At 32.8% G+C, this 18,876-nt stretch overlaps 1 protein-coding gene across 1 annotated transcript; it reads right to left on the bottom strand.

Moving 5' to 3' along the window:
• Nucleotides 1-59: 59 nt before the first annotated feature.
• Nucleotides 60-12,815, bottom strand: LOC148622734 (macrophage mannose receptor 1-like). The gene is made up of 14 exons (XM_088572872.1): nt 12,662-12,815; nt 12,294-12,469; nt 11,790-11,929; nt 9,355-9,482; nt 8,290-8,477; nt 7,811-7,932; nt 6,526-6,656; nt 5,642-5,799; nt 4,959-5,086; nt 4,560-4,696; nt 3,147-3,331; nt 2,314-2,450; nt 1,491-1,630; nt 60-349 (listed from the first exon to the last, which is right to left on the bottom strand). Exons 1-14 carry the CDS (start codon nt 12,705-12,707, stop codon nt 264-266), a joined length of 1,902 nt encoding a protein of 633 aa, XP_088428998.1. The 5' UTR covers nt 12,708-12,815; the 3' UTR covers nt 60-263.
• Nucleotides 12,816-18,876: the final 6,061 nt, after the last annotated feature.

An 18,876-nucleotide genomic window follows, 5' to 3' on the forward strand; every position in this document is an offset into this window, starting at 1 on the left:
TTAAACATGGCCCCTGACCATTCGTCTTAAAGTAAATATATAAAATTTAAAACACAACAGAAAAGTGACATACATTTATTTCAACTTGAAGATACATGAAACGTATATTACACTATGCCACTGTACAACCGACGGCGTTAGTACCAACGAAACAAATGTGACTTTTACTTCATGTCAAGGTTAACATCAAACTATGTATAAAATATAGTTTCTTTCTCAAACCATTATAACCAATGTCCTTTCTCAGAAACACCAACTCTGATTTAAAGAAATTGTCGAAGGAATATTGAAACGATGATTAGTGAGGTGGAGAGGGGAATGTTGCTTCTAGCTTTAGATCCATTATTACCTGAAAACAAATTGAGTATTTAAAGCGGGAATTAATTAATGTAATCATCATTTTTAATGATTTTCTGTTTTATGAAGACAATAACATTTTTTTTAAAATGTATCTCACAGAAAAAGAAAATAGGCTATACTAGTTTATTTCTTGAAAAAAACTGATTTTTTTATATTATTTAACACACGACAAGTCAAATTTGAAAAAAAAGTTTTATACTATAACATATATACATTGTATTTCATAAACAACAAAAGTGTAAAGAACATATTCTAAAATATATCGACAGTTAGATTTCAAGTCTGAAATTCATATACAAGTCTTGTTACTAAATGTTTTGTGAGGTGAAGGCTAGCATTAATTTGCTTTGAACAAATTGTTATTTCTCTAAATTTAAATAAATTATGATATGTAATGCTATAGTCCACTTCAATACAAACATCAATAAACATAAAATAATGTAAAAAAATCTTTGAAATATTGTTATTTGTTACAAATTAGTAATAACTTGCACTGCACTAGATATCTATGTACAGAATATTTGCATTTCGAAAGAAAAAATATTTATTGTAAAGCTATACATTCTTTTTACACCTTTTTTGCAAATGTGTTTATTATAACGTAATTTATTAGAGAACAGAAGTTGCTTATGCGTAGAAACTGTATAAAGATGAATAAGCAAAATTTCTGGAAACTTAAAGAGTAATCAAGGTAACTAAGATTCTAGCGTAAATAAAAAACGCAGTATTGGGACAAAGACCAGACAGTGAAAACAGATACATACAACAAAGAACATGAAATAACCAAAATAATATGTACAAAGAAACAAAAGTAAATGAGCAACTCGTACTCCACTAAAAGCTGGGAGCACAGACCAGGTGCAACGGTAGGGGAAGCATGTTCTGCTTTTCTAGAAACACTCGCCGAATAGCTCATGAAAGAGGAAAGGAGAACTATGACACGTTGAACAAGTATGACAAAATGTATCTCAACAAGCATTGTCCTGGATTTTGACTTTAGCGGTACCTTATAAGTAGTTATCTCATGAATTTCACTATTTAAAGCTTATGGTCAGTATAGAGAGATATGTTATCAAACAGATCGGGGTTGTGTGTAATTACTTATAAATTGGGTTGAATATTTGACGTACCTGTATATCCAGTTGCATATCTTTCACAAATAAATCCAAATTTTGATTTACAGTTTGTGTCAAAATATCTCCCTCCATACAACACAAACGTACAATCTTCGTTTTTTGTGCCGTCATCGGTTGGTTCCCCTTTCCAATTTCTAAAATAAGGGCAATTGGAAGAAAACTAAATTATCATTTATCATAATTGGAACTTCGACTTTAAATTATATAGAAACGCTAACGATATCCTCTATACACTTTACATACAAAGTAAAAACTACCCACCAAACCTATCAAACATTTTAAAGATCGAAACGACGAAGTGACACATATGCAACTAATCAAACATGTTTTTACGATAGAATTTACAAAGCGCTGCATATACAACCATTCAAACATTTTGTTTTTTTAATCGAATTTACGAAGCGACAAAGATGCCATCCATCAAACATTTTTTAAAATATAATTTTCGAAGCGACTCTGATGCAACCCATTAAACATTTTTGAAAGATCAAATTTACGATGCGACACATATGCAACCAAACAACATTTTAATGGTTGAATTCACGAAGCGACAATGATGGAACCTATCTGATATTTTAAACCGTTTTTAAAATAGTAATATTTATTTTTTTGTAAAGGTCTGCTCATATGCAAAGAAGGAATTTTCTTTCCCGCTATGTTGTTATACTAGATACCTTCTTTTCTTTCCCGCTATGTTGTTATACTAGATACCTTCTTTTCTTTCCCGCCATGTTGTTTACCTTCAAATCCCATTTTATAATACGTTTTCTAAGTTGTCATGAAGTCTATTAATTTAAAAAAAAATGATATTACATACATTAAAGCTGGATTAGGTGGATTATTAAAGCTGTCGTAATACATGAACTGTCCTTCTTGATTTCTGTCATTTAGGGATGTCCAATATCCTCTTGGAGGAGTTGACTTCATACTGCTTAGTTGCGTCTTAATAAAATCCTACAGAAGAACACAGGATAGCATTTTTTAGCACATCTTTGTTTTTTGAATTTAGTGAATATAGTTAGGGCGTAGCACGACGAGAAGGACGCATTGCAAGTGGAATAAGGGCAAGCTTCTGATACCGTTTTTGTTGTATTTTTTTTTTGTCGTTTTCGTTTTTTGTTACAATTGTTGGCACGGCGCTTGCCATACGTGCCGCTACGCCCCAGAGTTAAGGTTTTGTCGTGTTTGAAGGTACACCATCTAAAACATTAAAATGGTAGCTATGAAAAATGTTATACATCTCAGAGAAGTCAATGTTACAAAAATAAAGACTATAGAAATACAACGAACATTAAAACTGACATCAATTGTAATCAAACCTGCTAAAGATGTCTTATTCTTAAAAGTCATTCTCAGTTTAAAGTTTATTAGGAGTCTCTACTTTGCCTAGCGAAGGATATACTTGTGTAGCGAGCATAGTTACTACAGATAAAAATTACCATTTCGGACAAAACTACCTCCTACAAAATTTAGTGCAAAATAACATCACGATCCCAGGAGGAAAATTATTCATAAGAGATTAGACTTCTTAATTTCAAATTTCAATTAAAGACATTCGATTTGAAATCCCCAACTATAGATGGTTACATTGTCATAGCTTTTTCAAATACGTAATATCAGCCGTGATCTATGATTACATGGAGAACTTACATTTTCATCATTGTTATTTATGGCTAGTAGAGTGGTGGGTACATTAGTCGATAAAATTTTCACTTTGTGGCAGTAGTCGTTAGCTTCATCCCAAGTAAGAGAAGCATTGGCTGGACTGAAGTAATAACACTCCTTTGTGTTGGGCCAGTTCACCCAACCTTGCTGACAAATCGGGCCAGAGTTAGCTGAAATCAACAAATGTCGACTGACTTGTATTTATTTGCCATACTTGACGGATTTTAATTGAAAGCTTTTAGAATGTCTTGAACTTAAATTCATTTCAAATTTTTAAAGGATTAAAAACTTATTTTCTACAATTTACAAGATGTGTAAAATCGGACCAGTCACTCACAAAACAAATACATCAGAACAGTAAGTGAATGGTTTGATTTTATATATCGATAAATTCTAGAAAAACAGTGTTTTATCCTTATAATTAAAAAATATGAAAACGTACTGTCCGTTTTTTTTTCTTCGAAAACCCTCTTCAGTGAAATTAACAATTAAGGTATCCAACTGGCATCATCATTCACTACCCGAGGTAGAAGTGGAATATTGTTATTTCTTTTTCAACCGTTACTGTTATTAAACGATGTCGAAAATAAAACAAATTAAGAGAAAATACAATTCCATGCCTTAAATCGTCTCTGTTTTTGTCGGAATTATTATAGACATGTTTGTTTACACTATTCACTGTATGTCACACTTTAAGGTAAGTGTCATAAAGTATCAAACAATAATTACAAAAACTACGCGCATGTCGATATGAATGGTATATTACAGCGAGTTCTATCTGTAATTTCAGGGGATGGGGTTGGTCTTCCCTTGATTAGAAGACCATTACCTGATTAAATAACTTGGATATTGACTGCACCATTGACAGGGAGATTCAAACTTTCTATCTTTTCTTTAACTTTTCAGGTAAAATCACCAGAAAAAAAAACTTAAAGAAACAAATTTACCCAAAAGTCATCACAAGTCTAACACCTAAGGAGTTAATCAACAGATGAATGAATTGTCTAGTAGAAAGTTTGAATCTCCTTGTCAATTGTCCAGTCAATAACCTAAGAAATTTCATCAGGTAATGATCATATAATCAAAGGAAGGTCAACCGTATCCCCTGAAATTGCAGAAATGACTCGCAGTAAGAAGGTAATAGAAGACGAAGTCCTAATAACGGTTATCAATACGAATTCAATCTTTGACCTTAGAAGCACTGATAGAGAGCCCGAACTCAGTCTAACATGAAGTCAACCAGTATAATACTGAGTAAGGGTCTTTACTAGTTCTGTATCCTTCACATCTAAAAAGTTGTGTTAACTTATGAAAAAAAATATATCATAGTTGATCTTAAACTGTAAATATATTCAACTTTGTCTTCTTAAATGTTTCACATGTCTCATATTAACTTACGAATAGCGAATAGATTGATGTATTCGCATATGAAGCCTGTTGTTGCTGTACAATCGTCATCATTATATATATTATTAGGGAAAATGGTTGCACAATCCTCATTTCCCAGCCAGTCATTTGGTTCCGAGTTCCATCGACTGAAAAATGAGTTATGTTGATGTAATACATTTCGAATAATAAAGATCTTGGTCCATACTATCAATACTAATTTTAAATCACTATTTCAGTTCAGAGTTTGTTATTGTTTTTTAAACATTTTTTTTTATTTTACTTTGTTTTTCTTTTTTTTTTTTTGCTTGTGGTTATATACTTTGACCGACTTATAACAAAACCCTGAAAAGCAGCTTGAACAATTTTATTTAATACAATAAATTCGTGAAAAGCTCAAGTAAGATTTACATAAGAGTTGAGTTTGCTATAGAACCATCTGCCCATCTGTAGTTTCCTTCAGATGATCTGTCATTTAGTCCAGTCCAATACAGACTTGGTTGCGTGTCTGTCATACTCATCTGCCATTCCAGCCACCTCTAATAATACAAACGGGATAAAGAATGTAAAGTAATTTCAAGTTGGAACAGGGTTACAGAAGAGAGAAAACTAAAGCTATTGATGGTAAAAGGTAATTTGTGAATTGCAGATTATAAATGATATGGTGCAATATTTAATAACTTGAAATAAATGTTGGTTATTATGTTGGTACTTTTTTGTTCTGTTGATGTGTGTGACATGTTTCATGTTCATTGTCATGTTTGGGTTTCTACATACGAATTTCTTGTTTTTTTGTTGGTGTAAGAAATGCTCCTTGTCCGTTGTAACGTTTGGGTTTCAACACACGAATTTTCTTTGTTGATGTGTGGCATGTTCTTTGTCGGTTGTCCTGTTGGGGTTTCTACATACGTTGGGGTTTCTACACACAAATTTTCTATATTTTGACTCTTCGATATTTCTACTTTTCCTTATTAATGACTGACATTATTATTTAAAAAAAAAGACTTGAAATGTAACCGAATTTCCCTTTTCCACTATTTATTGTTTTATCTTCAATTTAACTATTTCAGTACTATTTGTAATCATGTACTAACTTTTTCGTCTAAACTTTCAACCTTTAATAGATCTGAACCCAGACTTTGACAACGACTTCTTGCATCAAGATATGTAGTCTTAGGTCCGTCATAGAACATATAACACTTGTGTCCTGCACGATTCCATCCACCACAACCAAAATAATATGTTGGATCAACTGAAAATTAAACAGCCGTAATTTAAAAAAAGTTTTTATCTCATTGACAGTCTATACACAAATCAGGATAGAAATAGGTTCCCATGAGCGTGCAAAAATTAGGGAAGGACTGTTTTTGAAATTTGACAATTTTAGTAACGGGCTACGCTTCACGGTTTGAAATCTGACAATTCATGGATGAGCTATACTGAACAGGTTTGAGATCAGATAACATTTGGTGTAACAATTTAAGAATGAGCTTAACATAAGTTAACAAGGCGTGTGACAAAAGGGATAGGCAATACTTAAAAGGTTTGATATCAGGACATGCGACAATTTCAGAGATGGAAAATAGTAAACGGGTTTAAGATAGTGACGATATTCTTTACCAGTTTGAAATAAGATAATATGAAATGAGACAGTCTTTGGGATAGACCATTCTAAATTGATTTTAGGTCAGGTCAGTTCACAGGGGGTGCAACAATTAAAGGGACGAGTTGTACTGCGAGTGTCAATTTTAAGGAGTATTCTGGACAGATTTAACGTCTGTTCACATGCGGAAGTCAATTTGAGGGATAAACTACGATGAACAGGTATAAATCAGACAATAAGCGTATGACAATATGCTTCCCGCATTTTTGCCTCATTTCTCATATTTATGCGCTAAACTAGTGTATTTTTCCAAAATATTTTTATCACTTTCATTTTCGTATAACTATGTAAAATGTAAGAATCGTCATAAGTTACCTATTGTCGTTCCTTTCACACAGATATAATTGTATCTTTTAGAACAGTCTTGATCAGCAAATTTTCCATCTGTTTTCATAATACCACAGTGTTCGTTCCCAACTAAGTGATCTGGTTCTTGGGCCCATAACCTGAAGTGTAAGTATTTTTATCATACCAAGTAAAAACAAGTACTATCTTTAAAAAAAGATAGCCGACGCAGTAAAATTTTGCTCTTTTTACTTAATTTTTTTGTACATTTCATTTAAGAAAATAACACATGACACGCAATTTTAATTTTCGATACAGTTTTATCAAACGCCACTAAGTTATCAGTTTCTGGCCAATCGGGAAAAGAAACTGCGATCAGGTGACTTGTGTTTCCATTGAAGAGCGTCTTTAAAGTCAAAGAGTAAAAAGCGAAAATATACTGACTGCGTCGGAGAAATTGTCATGCATAAATACTGGAAAAGACTCGTGTTAAACAGAATCAGAAAGGTATGATAAATGAATTTGACACCAATTCATGACCCATAGACTGTCCAGTCTATACGTCTATAGGCGAACCTGTGCGCGTACGGTCCTTGTAATACCAATAAAATTATCTGGAATATGAACACCACATTGACGCTATTTGTTATTACTAATATGACGTCTTCATATCGTCAATTAGTATAGGTCGGTACAGCCCCACCTTTAGCACCTGCGCACTGTATCTTTTCTTTCGCTATCGCTTCGAGACAAAACACTCATTTGAAAACGTTTACGCGATGATTTAACGGCAGAGAGGTTATCTACTACTATAGTGATACTGATACTGATACTTATTCAATAGATGGTTTACTTGGATATGTGGTTTATTTCTTAATTAAACCAACTTCCATTCGGGAGAAGTTAAACGGAACAACCGTTATTTTGGCTACGCCTCGGGAAATTTTTATCAAGAAAATACCGTTTTTGTCATATTAGAAAAGAAATAATTTCTTCCGGGGGTAGATTTGCACTCATTTTAACATGGGTTTGGCATTTATATTCTCATTTAACACCTCGCTGTCGCTCGGTGCTAAATAATCAAATACAAATGCCGTACCCATGTATAAATGAGTACAAATCTACCCCCGGATGGAATCATGAGCCAGAAATTCAATAACACGAATTAAAGAAACTATTTTCTGATGTCACAAAAATCATATTTGGTTTTAAGATTTTTAAAATGTCAATATTAAAAAAAATAAACGCACCTCATACGAGCTTAATGATTTAAAAAATAAATTCAGTAAAGTTCAGGTATAGTTTCAGTACTTACACATTTTGTGGATTGTATGGATCGCCATTATACCAAGCCCAGCTGGTTCCCTGTCGTTTAAGTCCAGTCCAGTACAGAGAAGTTGATTTAGTGAGATATTGTACTTGACCTTTTAAATATTGCTGAGAAAGAGGAAAAACAAATGAATTAAAAATTCTGAAAGAGCGACTTCAGAATAATAAGACAAAAAAGTTATAGTAATAGTAGACGAAAAGTCTATTAACTTATATTTTAACTGCATTGGAAAAAAAATGGGCAAATGATAAAAGGACAAGAATGCTTATATATGTGTAATTGACAATTAGAATCCCCTATTTAATATTATTATTTTTTAAATTTTCTGTTTGGAAGGAAAAATATACGATACTAATTATATCACTGCCATTTCAATGTTTCGATAAAGGCCAATAGATATTAATAATCTGGAATCTTAACATCATGTTTGATGTTCAGTAGTTAATGGTCTGTTTGATACCTACTGCTTCCGTTTGAGTCGTGAGTGTCAGGAGATTTGGGGTAGTCATGCCTCCATCAGGATTTGATACCGGCATGGCTGCGCATGCCTGCTGAGCTTGGGCAAAAGTCTTTAGCTGGGTGCCATTTGTAACGTCACTAAAGAAGTAGCAATTGTTTGCATTTTGTCCAAACAGCCAACCAAAGGGACATGCTTTGAAAATAAGAAAAAAATATTGTTTATCGGTCATGCTATAATGCAAAGATTCTTAAAATCTACATAACATATTGATGTAAATCTGGTAAAAATATAGTATGCTGAAAATTGAAACGCACAAATATAATACGTTTTGTCGAATTTTCACAATGATAATAATATTTATTGAAATGTCCATATTATTGGGTTATAGAATGTACTTTATTAGGGTGTGTTGCTCCTGTTTTACATAAAGGTAACCATGGACAGTTGTACTAGGTCGAGGACATTCGTTGTAGGTCCATACGACAATTCAGACCTCAGTGCGACCTGTTCTGAGAACATCAAACGGTGCCAAACCGAACCATATATTTTTTTACACTTTTTTCAAATCTACAATTTTTTTGTCGATCTGTAGATAGCACTGTTTGCAAATACAAAAGTAGAAACCTATATATTTTTCTCAGATCACTAACTTTTCGTTTCCTAAAATTGCGAGATACTGGAAATGCTAATAAATGCTGATACTGAATTATATTTGAACGGTTGTTCGTATTTGATCCTTGTTATCTTTTGGTGTAGCTATTGTCCAAATTTGATCGTAGTCAGATTATAAACGAAAGATCTACCTCGTACATTAGTTAGTACACAGATTATATGATTGATCTGCCGTACACGGATTATAAACGAAATATAACCTTGTACATTATGTAGTACACAGATTATAAACGAAAGATAAACCTTTTACATTAGGTAGTACACAGATTATATGATTGATCTGCCGTACACGGATTATAAACGAAATATAACCTTGTACATTATGTAGTACACAGATTATAAACGAAAGATAAACCTTTTACATTAGGTAGTACACAGTTTATAAACGACAATTTACCTTGTACATTGGGTAGTACACAGATGTATCCAAGACGTCTTGAACATTGCATGTTGACAAACTTCCCTTGAACATTGACGGCTCCACATGATTCCGAAATGTCATTTGAAGGATAAATCTCCCAAGGGCTGAAAACATATAAGGATTATTTTTGTTAATCTTAAAAAGTGACAAAAAACATTTTGAATATTTCAATCTATGGCATTCATGAAGCAGCATGTTTTTTGTTATTAATTGTTAGCAAAGTAAGGCGTAAATGTAATTGTATGTAGCTACAGGAAAACCTTAGGCATACGTTTAAAAAGTATCTGTAACCATTTCAGTCGGTTCCTTAAAGTTTATATCAATTAAACTATTCTAATTTTGTTTTGTTGTTGTTAGCTCACCTGGCCTAAAAAGCCATGTGAGCTTTCATCATCACTTCGCGTTAGTAGTCGTCGTCATCGTACGTCGTTAACTTTTCTATTAAAAGTCTTCTCCGAGCAGAATTCGATATCATACTTAGCATGTCTACTCTCAAAATGTTGCCTCTCACTAAAACATGGCCATTGTTACTTAAAATAGAACATAAGGGACACCTACGGGGCTCCAAATGGGACTCTTGTGGTTTTTTCACTCAAAATTCAATTTTGTACAGACAAAAGTGAATTTTGTTCAACAAAAATAAGTTCAGATTAACAAAATTTATAACACAATACAAATTTTGATTTTGTCATACAAAGTAATCTGTCAGTGGACAAAAGTTACTTTTGTCATGACAAAATTCATTTTTGTATCACAAATTTTACTTTTGTTACCTAATTTGAATATTGGGTAACAAAAGTCAATTTTGTATGGAATTAGTTTAGTTTAGATTCCGTGAACTAATTTACATTAAAAAAACTGAGAAATATTACAACAAAATTAAATTTTGTCACAAAATTCAACTTTGTGTTTACAAAATTGAATTTTGTCTCACAAAATTACAAAATTCAATTTTGTGCGCAAATTAGTTTACAGAATCCTTTGGATATGCAAATGCATTCTCTCATCACGATTGTGTAAGAAGGTTTCTCAATGGATATAGTCACCACTGGCCTCGCAGACGCTAGTTTCCGATTTCTTCGGGCAAGGACATATCATATGAGCGATGAGTTATTCTGCAAAAAGTAAGTAATACCTAATTAAGTATTACTTTTGCGAAATAGCGCATCAACCATGTGATATTCCTTTGCTCGAAGTAATTGGAAACCTGCAAGACCCGCGGTTACTACAACATCCAATGAGAAGCCGTCTTACAAAAATCGTAATGAGAGAGAATTCATTTGCAATTCAAAAACTAAACTGCATATAAAATTGACTTTTGTGACACAAAATAGACTTTCATCTCACGAAATTGAAGTGATCATAAAACAAGTCTGTATAACATAATTTTGTACGACAAAAATGATTTTTTTTTATGACGGAATTCAATTTTGTAGACACAGAATTGATTTTGATCACAAAAACATCCCATTCGGTTTCACCATATATTTGTTTATATCTAAAAAAAAACAGATAGAGGAAATTTGAGATATCTTAGGCTTTTCTTTCTGCCTGGAGTTATTGCCCTTTTTGCTTATTTTACCTTTTTTGGCAGCTTTTGCCCAGATGATGTATGCAAATTGATAAAATGTTTAGTATTTCAATATATATTTTTTGTGCAAATTTCAGAAAAATCTTTTGACACTCTTGGAGTTACGACCCTAGAAAGTGTCATTTTTTTTGTTGTTATCAGTTTTCTGCCTTTTATTAAGAAAACCAAAGCAGGTCGATGATTAATGTAAGCTGATAAACGTTCAGTATTTCAATATTTATTTGTTTATGCAAAAATCAGAAAAAAATCTGTCGACACCTCTCGGAGTTGATGATTAATGTAAATAGTAGTATGCAAAGATCTGTGACTGGTGCAAATTTTGGAAAAATCTATCGAGAGCATTTTCTAATGATTTTTTGTACTTTTAGCCTGCTATTCAGTTAACATAATTAGAATTATGATTAATGTTTACAGCAAAAATGTTCAGTTTTATGACAGTTATCCTCTGTGCACTTTGGTCAAAGGCTATTAAACCAAGTGAGCGATTCAGGCTCTTGAGGGCCTCTTGTTTTTGTTTTTTTTTAATTGCTCACATTCTTGTCAAAATGTTATGATGAAAGATGTACACATAATTGATCAAATAAGCAAAAATATATTTCATAATGAAAATGCACTTAAAATTGTCTCAAATGACTAGAGGGCAAGCCTGTATTAGACCATCTTTATCTTTCTGTACATATCAGTAACCTCTTCCAAATCGCGAAAAAAACTGAAATAACTAACACTATACAACCTTTATACAATATCTTACTGATAAAGGAAATATAATGATTCTAAACCTTTATGCGGCAGTTGATTAGAATGAGTTAAGGATGCCTACATAGTGGAATTATCAAGCTGTAAGTACTGTCCCCACTGCCAAATTCCTGTACCAGTCATCGTCCCGTCAAATCTTAAATCTGTCAGATCAGTCCAAAAACCATCACTCTGGAACGGTCTAATGGTATTCTGGATGTATTTCTGAAATTACACCAAAGTGAGTAAAAATTATATATTACCGACTGAGGTAAATAAAAAAGTCGTTAACTTGGGCATGACAATGTGCTTCAGTAATTTGTAATTAAATAAGGAGGGATCTTCTGAGTTATGAATAAAAAAAAGTTCTACGTGATTCCATGCTCGGTAAATAATTGTAGCTATGATGTTGAAATGTACACCACTATAGGAAATGAGCGTCTGGTTTTAATCAGTTTTGACTTTTAAGTTATCGATTATATTTGGCAGTGAGGGGTAGGTATGGGAAGTTTATTTGGTCGACACTGATAAATCATTGATCACAAAAACTTAAGTTCGTTCAGACGTACATAGTCCGTTTGTAACTTACCAGTTCATTAATATCAGAGAACCTAAATAAATCTGCTTGTTTATTACCACAATCTGTAGCGGCTTGTTGTCTCGTTACTTGCTTGGATTTCTCTATATAGTAACATTCTTGATTAGTAGTACTTGGGTACCAAGATGGATCACAACCAACGTTTGTCTGGTCACAGTAACAAAAACCTACAAGCAAATAATTTCATTTTAATAGCAATAAGTTAGTCCATCAATGGCATTTTTCTCTACCCTAATGAAAAAAGATAGATCTAAACTTATCGAACTTGTCGGTGAAAAACATCAACCATAAAAAAAATGTTCCACTTACCAAAAGTGAATATACTATGTATTGATACATAATTCCATTAGAATACATACCGATTACTGTAATTAGCACTAAACCAAGTATTTGTTTGGTACCCATATTAAATACTAATGTTAAGAAAGTTTATCGAATCAGATCACCATCCTCCCTTCATTGACTTTGAACTCCAGACTAGATAACATAGTAGGTAACTGGTTATGTTGGGTCCTTTATCACACTGAATACACAGATATATATATATATGATTACGTTTCTTTCGATCGTAATCATTAGAACACTAGTTTAATTCGTAAGTTAATAATGACAAAGGAAAGGAGTTGTATTAGCAGTGCACAATTCGTTGTCATCCTTATGAACTGCATGTAGTTAGAATCACCTTTAGGGTATCTTGACTATTCAATTAATCGCGCTTGTATAGTTGTATTACCAAGTTATTATTGACAATAACTATCATCACATAGATGTATAGATGGTACAGTAAAAGTGTATATAGTTAGGAATTATGCATAATTACTGTACATTTCAGTAAATGTGCATAATAACTGATATGTTCAGAAATTATATATGATTACTGAATTTTTCAGGAACTCCGTAAAGTTACGTCTATTCTATATTTTATTTTACCGAATGCTATACAGCATATAGGCCAATTGAGATGACAGAAGTAGTACAGCAAACATGAAATTTATAACAGAGAAATGTACATTTAACATGTTCATATAAATACAATATAATAAAGTAGTTTGAGTAACAGTAGTACCCAAGTAACAAGTAAACTCTTTTTAAAGAAAGTCACTCCGAATTTTAAAAGCTCTATAAATCAATTTTCCAAGATTGCACAATTATCTGACACTTTCTAAATTAAATAGCTGCAGTAATTTGTAAACAGAAGGTTATTTTCCAGAAATAAGCACCTTTCTTAAATTCTGATAAAAAGGACAAGTATAAAATGGAATTCGTCTTCAATATCATTAAAACAATATTGACAAATACAAAGACTTCTATTGACATTAGTACATCTACCCCTCTCAGTGGCAAGACTATGAGAAGATAATCTCATATTGGTTAAGAGCTTCTTATACATAGATGGTATAGGTTTACATAGATATAGTTGAAGACAAAAAGATCATATATTTATACAATGAACACTTTCTTGCAGTATTTAAGTCTGCATTAAATTCTTGTAAACAAACATCGTACAATCTTCGCTTTATATGTATACAATCAACACCACCTTGATTATTCCATATATCATTAAGATCCAGTTTACATAGCTCATTTCGTATTGAACACGCCCAATTGTTTTTATTATTAGGACACTCAAGCGCCTGTTCACATAAATATTTATAACAAATAGATAGAATGCAATTGTTTGAGTTTAACAACTTCAACCTGTAAATACGAACTTTTATATACACCCATAATGGATGTCTATCCAGTTCATAATAAACCATAACATTTGATGTCGTTGACTTTACATTCAAAATTCTTTTACAGAAATCTGAATGATTTTTTTTCAACATACTGTATTTTGTGAAAACCCCATATCTCAGACCCATAGCACAATGCACTATACACATAAGTTACGTGTCAAAAAATGATAACAAAGTGTTATGATTGAAGGAAAATTTATCAACATTTCTTGAAAGAGCAAACATACATTTCCTACCTTGTTTAGCGGCATTGTAATTAAGTATAACACCTAAATAAGTACATTGATTGACTATTTCAACTTTCGCGCCGTTATAACACCATTTTGCATGATATGGTTTTCCCGCCATTTCTAAAAACCACAATTTTCGTTTTGCCAACATTTACAGTTTCCAATTTCTGGTATACTCATACAAAACATTCAACTTTTTTTGTAAACCTTCTACACTTCTGAAAAAAAAATAACCATATCGTCAGCATACACAAGTGAAAACAGACTCAACTCTTTCATTTCAACATGGTCACATTTTTGCAAAAATTTGGATTCACAGTCGCTTACATATTTACCAAATAATATGGGTGGCAGAATTTCCCCTTGCTTTAAACCAACATCATTGTCGAAAAAATCATAAAAACCATTAACTAAAATACATGTTTTAACATTTGCATACATTGACTTAATGACATTTAATAAGTTTCCTTGGATTCTTATTTTTGACAATTTAAACCACAAATTCATTCTGTCCACCCTATCAAAGGCCTTAGTATAAGTCACTTTTTCTTAGAAAGGGATTTTGTAATCAAAGTTTGTAAGGCAAGAATAGCGTGAACAGTTGATAATCCTTTTCGGAACACTAACTGCACATCAGTTATAGTGTCATAATTAACCAATCGATCAGTCTATTTAAACATCTTGGATAAGCAACGCAGGAGACCAGTGCCTCGAAAGTTATTACAGTCATTAGGGTCATCCTTCTTGTACAAGAATAGCCAAGGACCAGTCTTAGGGAGGAGTCCTGAAACTAAGATACCATTGAACATTTTGCATAGGATTCGTACAAGCACATCTTTACACTCGCTTAGGTATTCATTTAAGATGCCATCTACACTAGGAATTTTATCACGTTTTAAATTAGCTATTGCTTTATAGATTTCGCTTTCAGGTATTTCACAATCTAATTCTTCGTAAACAGGAATTTCACTGGATCCGGCATTAAGAACATTTTCATCACTAATATATTCAATCACTATATTCTGTTGCTAAATTCTTGAAGTGATTGAAGAATCCACCACTATGTATTTTGGGGTATACTCCATTCTTTTATGAAATTACGAAAAGAAATTTCGGGTTCGATCGTTTAAGAAATTCTAACATGTTGCCTTTTTGGTTTTAATATGTTCGTTCAAGCCGCAGTTCTAAATTTGTACAGTTCCTCTTGTCATGGACTAGTTGGTCGTGCTTTCTGTTTTTTTTGTCACAATTAAAGCAATTCAACGAAGAAATATACTTTCTGTACAGCGCCTTCCACTCATTGTTGAACCACGGTTTTTCGTCGTAATAATCACAGAGCTGATTTTACTGAAATATCAATCAGGAATAAGGTGTAATAACTGAAATATCATCAAGAAATCATTCGGAAACTTGTGTGAAATTTGTAAGAATATTAATGGTAAAAAGGTTTACTAAAAAGCTTATTTTATTATTCCAGCTTTTCTGTATGCATTTATATTTGTTTCACCTCGGTATTTACCACAGCATCCACACTTTAGAAACCTTTGTTCTTCAAACAGAGCATCAGCTTTTACTGCTCTTCTTAAAGAATATAATTGAACTAAACAAAATGCCGTGCTTATAGTGGCCAAACGATTTCCTTTTTTGTCTTTTCATGTATTATGACCATTAAGCTTTTAGTTACTCCTTTACCATATGCAAAGGACTTGAGCCAACTTTCCCGATATTAGTAATCAAGGTAATCAAGATTTGAACGGGAATTAAAAGAAATATTCCAAACATAAAAGCAAGACAGGGAAAATAAACACGCACACCAAAGAATGTGAAATAACCAAAATAACTACAAAGAAACAAAAGTGTATGAGCAATCTGGGCTTCACTGAAAACTGAGAGCGTGGACCAGGTGTACCGGTAAGGTAAGCGTCCTCTGCTTGTCTAAAGTTGGGCTAAGTTGCTCATAAAATGTTCAAGATAGACAAATGAGGGAAGAAAAACTATGATACGGTGAAAAAATCGGATCTCATGGTGTGGATGAATACACCATAACGGTCCACGAGTTCATGATGACGACCATAAAACTTTTGTAGTGATGACCTTGTATTAATATAGACCTTTTCCAAAAGCCGAATTTCTGAAGTCTAGCACGGTACAAAATGTACGCGTAGTTACGGGAAGATCTGGTGTAACTTATAAGTTGTGATATGAAAACTCAATACGCAGGTGTTGAAGGGATGTTGCCACAGATTGAAGGAAAGTTTATCATACGGAATGAGAAGTCATCGCATTTTTCGTATAGTTTGGTCATGAGTTTTCCCTTTCCAACAATCTCCAAGAGTATGTCAAGATTTGAGATTGACTTAATAGTGCCTGTAATGTTCTTTATCGGGTAGGTTCGATGCTTAAAATCTCCAAAACTAGGATTGTTTAAAGACAATACGTCATCCTTATAGTGGCAATTGAGATCAAAGGATCTGGCTAGAAAATGTTCCTTCTTTTGGATCAGATCAGCTCTAAAGTCAGTCTCATAAAAGAGAAGGAATAGGTCAACGAGATGCGGAGCAAAATATGTTCCCAATGGATGCTGACTGTCTGTTGAAAAACACGTACGCCACATTGGACGAACATATAGTCGATAAAAAATCCAGCATTTTGACGAAATCTTTTTCAAGTGTCAAATCCTGTATATTAAGTTCGGCTGATAGAATGGGTTAATAGGTTATAAAATGAGATGAAGACCAAGAAATTATATCACAATAACCATAATAATAATATTTCAGCCAAAAAAAAAAAAAAAAAAACACAACCCCCCCCCACCCCACACACACAAAATTAAACTATGATATAGGGTATGACTCGAACCAAAAATCTCGTTCTTACCAATGAATGTATGAACGTAGACAGTTGAGCTGCAATCACTACATATCAAAAGTGCTGTAATAAGCTATAAGGTTAAAGTACCGGTAATGTTTCCGTATTTTTTTTCACAAAACAAAGTATATTTCACCTAAATGCACATTACCAACTGTCTAGCGCTTTAGACGATGTATTCTTGCATTGCTCTCGTTCAAATTGGCTTGTAAAAGGGTAAATGTCGGTCCGGTGGGTCGGCGGGAGAATATTTTGTAATAATTTTTTCTAAGTAACTATAAACCTATAACTCATTAAGCTGTTTTTTTGTGTGTTTTTTTATGATTTTGGTCCTTAATTTATAACTTCAACTTCCTTTATATAATTTTAATTCAATAAATTAGCAATAAATTCGATATAATGAACGCAAACAAACTTTTTCCTAGGCTGTTCACGCATGTAGAACTTGTTGTTTTAGAACATGTGCCAGGTGCTCCAGTGGTGTAATATCTATTTTGCCAGATTTCTTTTGGGCTTGACTTGATTATGGATCGGATTAGTGTTCGGTAATTTTAGACTTGACTTGATTATGGATCGGATTAGTGTTTGGTAATTTTAGACTTGACTTGATTATGGATCGGATTAGTGTTCAGTAATCTTGTTGTTACCCTTATTTCCCCAGAAATTACTAAAACTGCAATATAGCCCTTTTGCATGCACCTCATTAATGATAATTGCTGTATGATTTTGAAGGAACAGGAAAAATCAGAAAAACTAACGATTGGTTTCTTGAACTCCCGAAAGAACAAGTTACAGAAACATTTTTTAGAGAGTGAAGAGAAACTCAGGCAAATGAGGAAACACGGAGAAAGAGGACATGGAACATGAAAAGTCGGTTTTCTATGTTTACAAAGATATTCAAAGGGCAGAGAAATAATAGTGTCAGTCTGTATAACAACACTCAGGAAAAGGAACAGAATCTACAATTAAAATTCCAGCACCTCAATTCTAAGCCATTCACTATTTATTCCATGCAATACATTTGTACAGGAAATTATGCTGTTGGTGATAATGCCAATTATGTACGTGCAAACTCTGGTCAATCCAAATTCTGTTGCCAGGCTCTAATATCATAAACTTTTTGAGGTTGCTGAATGATGACTATTGCTATTATAGTGTACAAGAATCTATAACAGTATTATTTACAATGCTTCAACTCTAAAGGTGATTAGTAAAGAGAATTATCATTTCATATGAATTTACAATTTTAAAGTTTAACTTTATTTGAAAACATATTTCATCTTGCCAATATTCTGATCATATGTGAAAATTAAACCTTTTCCTTTACCGACTAATTCACATGAATAATGTAATGTTGTTTGACATATCTGATCAGGAGTAGACCCCTGAAAAGGAAGATAACATAACGAATCAACAAGACCCCCCCCCCCCCCACAATGACTCCATATGACAGCTGGACTCATTACAGTACATCTTAACTGCTTTCTTAAAGTATTTATACGTATTTTCGGTCTACAAATAAAATCGGTTTGCTTAGATCTATTAGTGACAATTTGAATTAGTTAATCTAGGTTCCAGTTTTATATTTAAGGTAAACCATACACCAATTGTCACAGTTCATTGACCGAGGGCGAGACATAAATCTTTATTGAGACAAAAATTGGCGAAAAAGTACTAGTAAACAAATTGTTCTTCACGATCCTAAACTTTCTCAGTTAAAGATCAAGCTGTATTATC

The sequence above is a fragment of the Perna viridis genome, chromosome 3 (assembly GCF_037379345.1).
Source record: "Perna viridis isolate PV_CMFRI_1.1 ecotype Kerala chromosome 3, ASM3737934v1, whole genome shotgun sequence".
Lineage (NCBI taxonomy): Eukaryota > Metazoa > Mollusca > Bivalvia > Mytilida > Mytilidae > Perna > Perna viridis.

Coding starts and splice junctions, on each gene's coding strand:
- LOC148622734 (XM_088572872.1), bottom strand. CDS start 12,707: ATGGGTACCAAACAAATACTTGGTTTAGTGCTAATTACAGTAATCG. Junction 11,930..12,293: donor TCTCTGATATTAATGAACTG/GTAAGTTACAAA, acceptor GTGTAATTTCAG/AAATACATCCAGAATACCAT. Junction 3,332..4,559: donor CATCAATCTATTCGCTATTC/GTAAGTTAATAT, acceptor TGTTGATTTCAG/CTAACTCTGGCCCGATTTGT.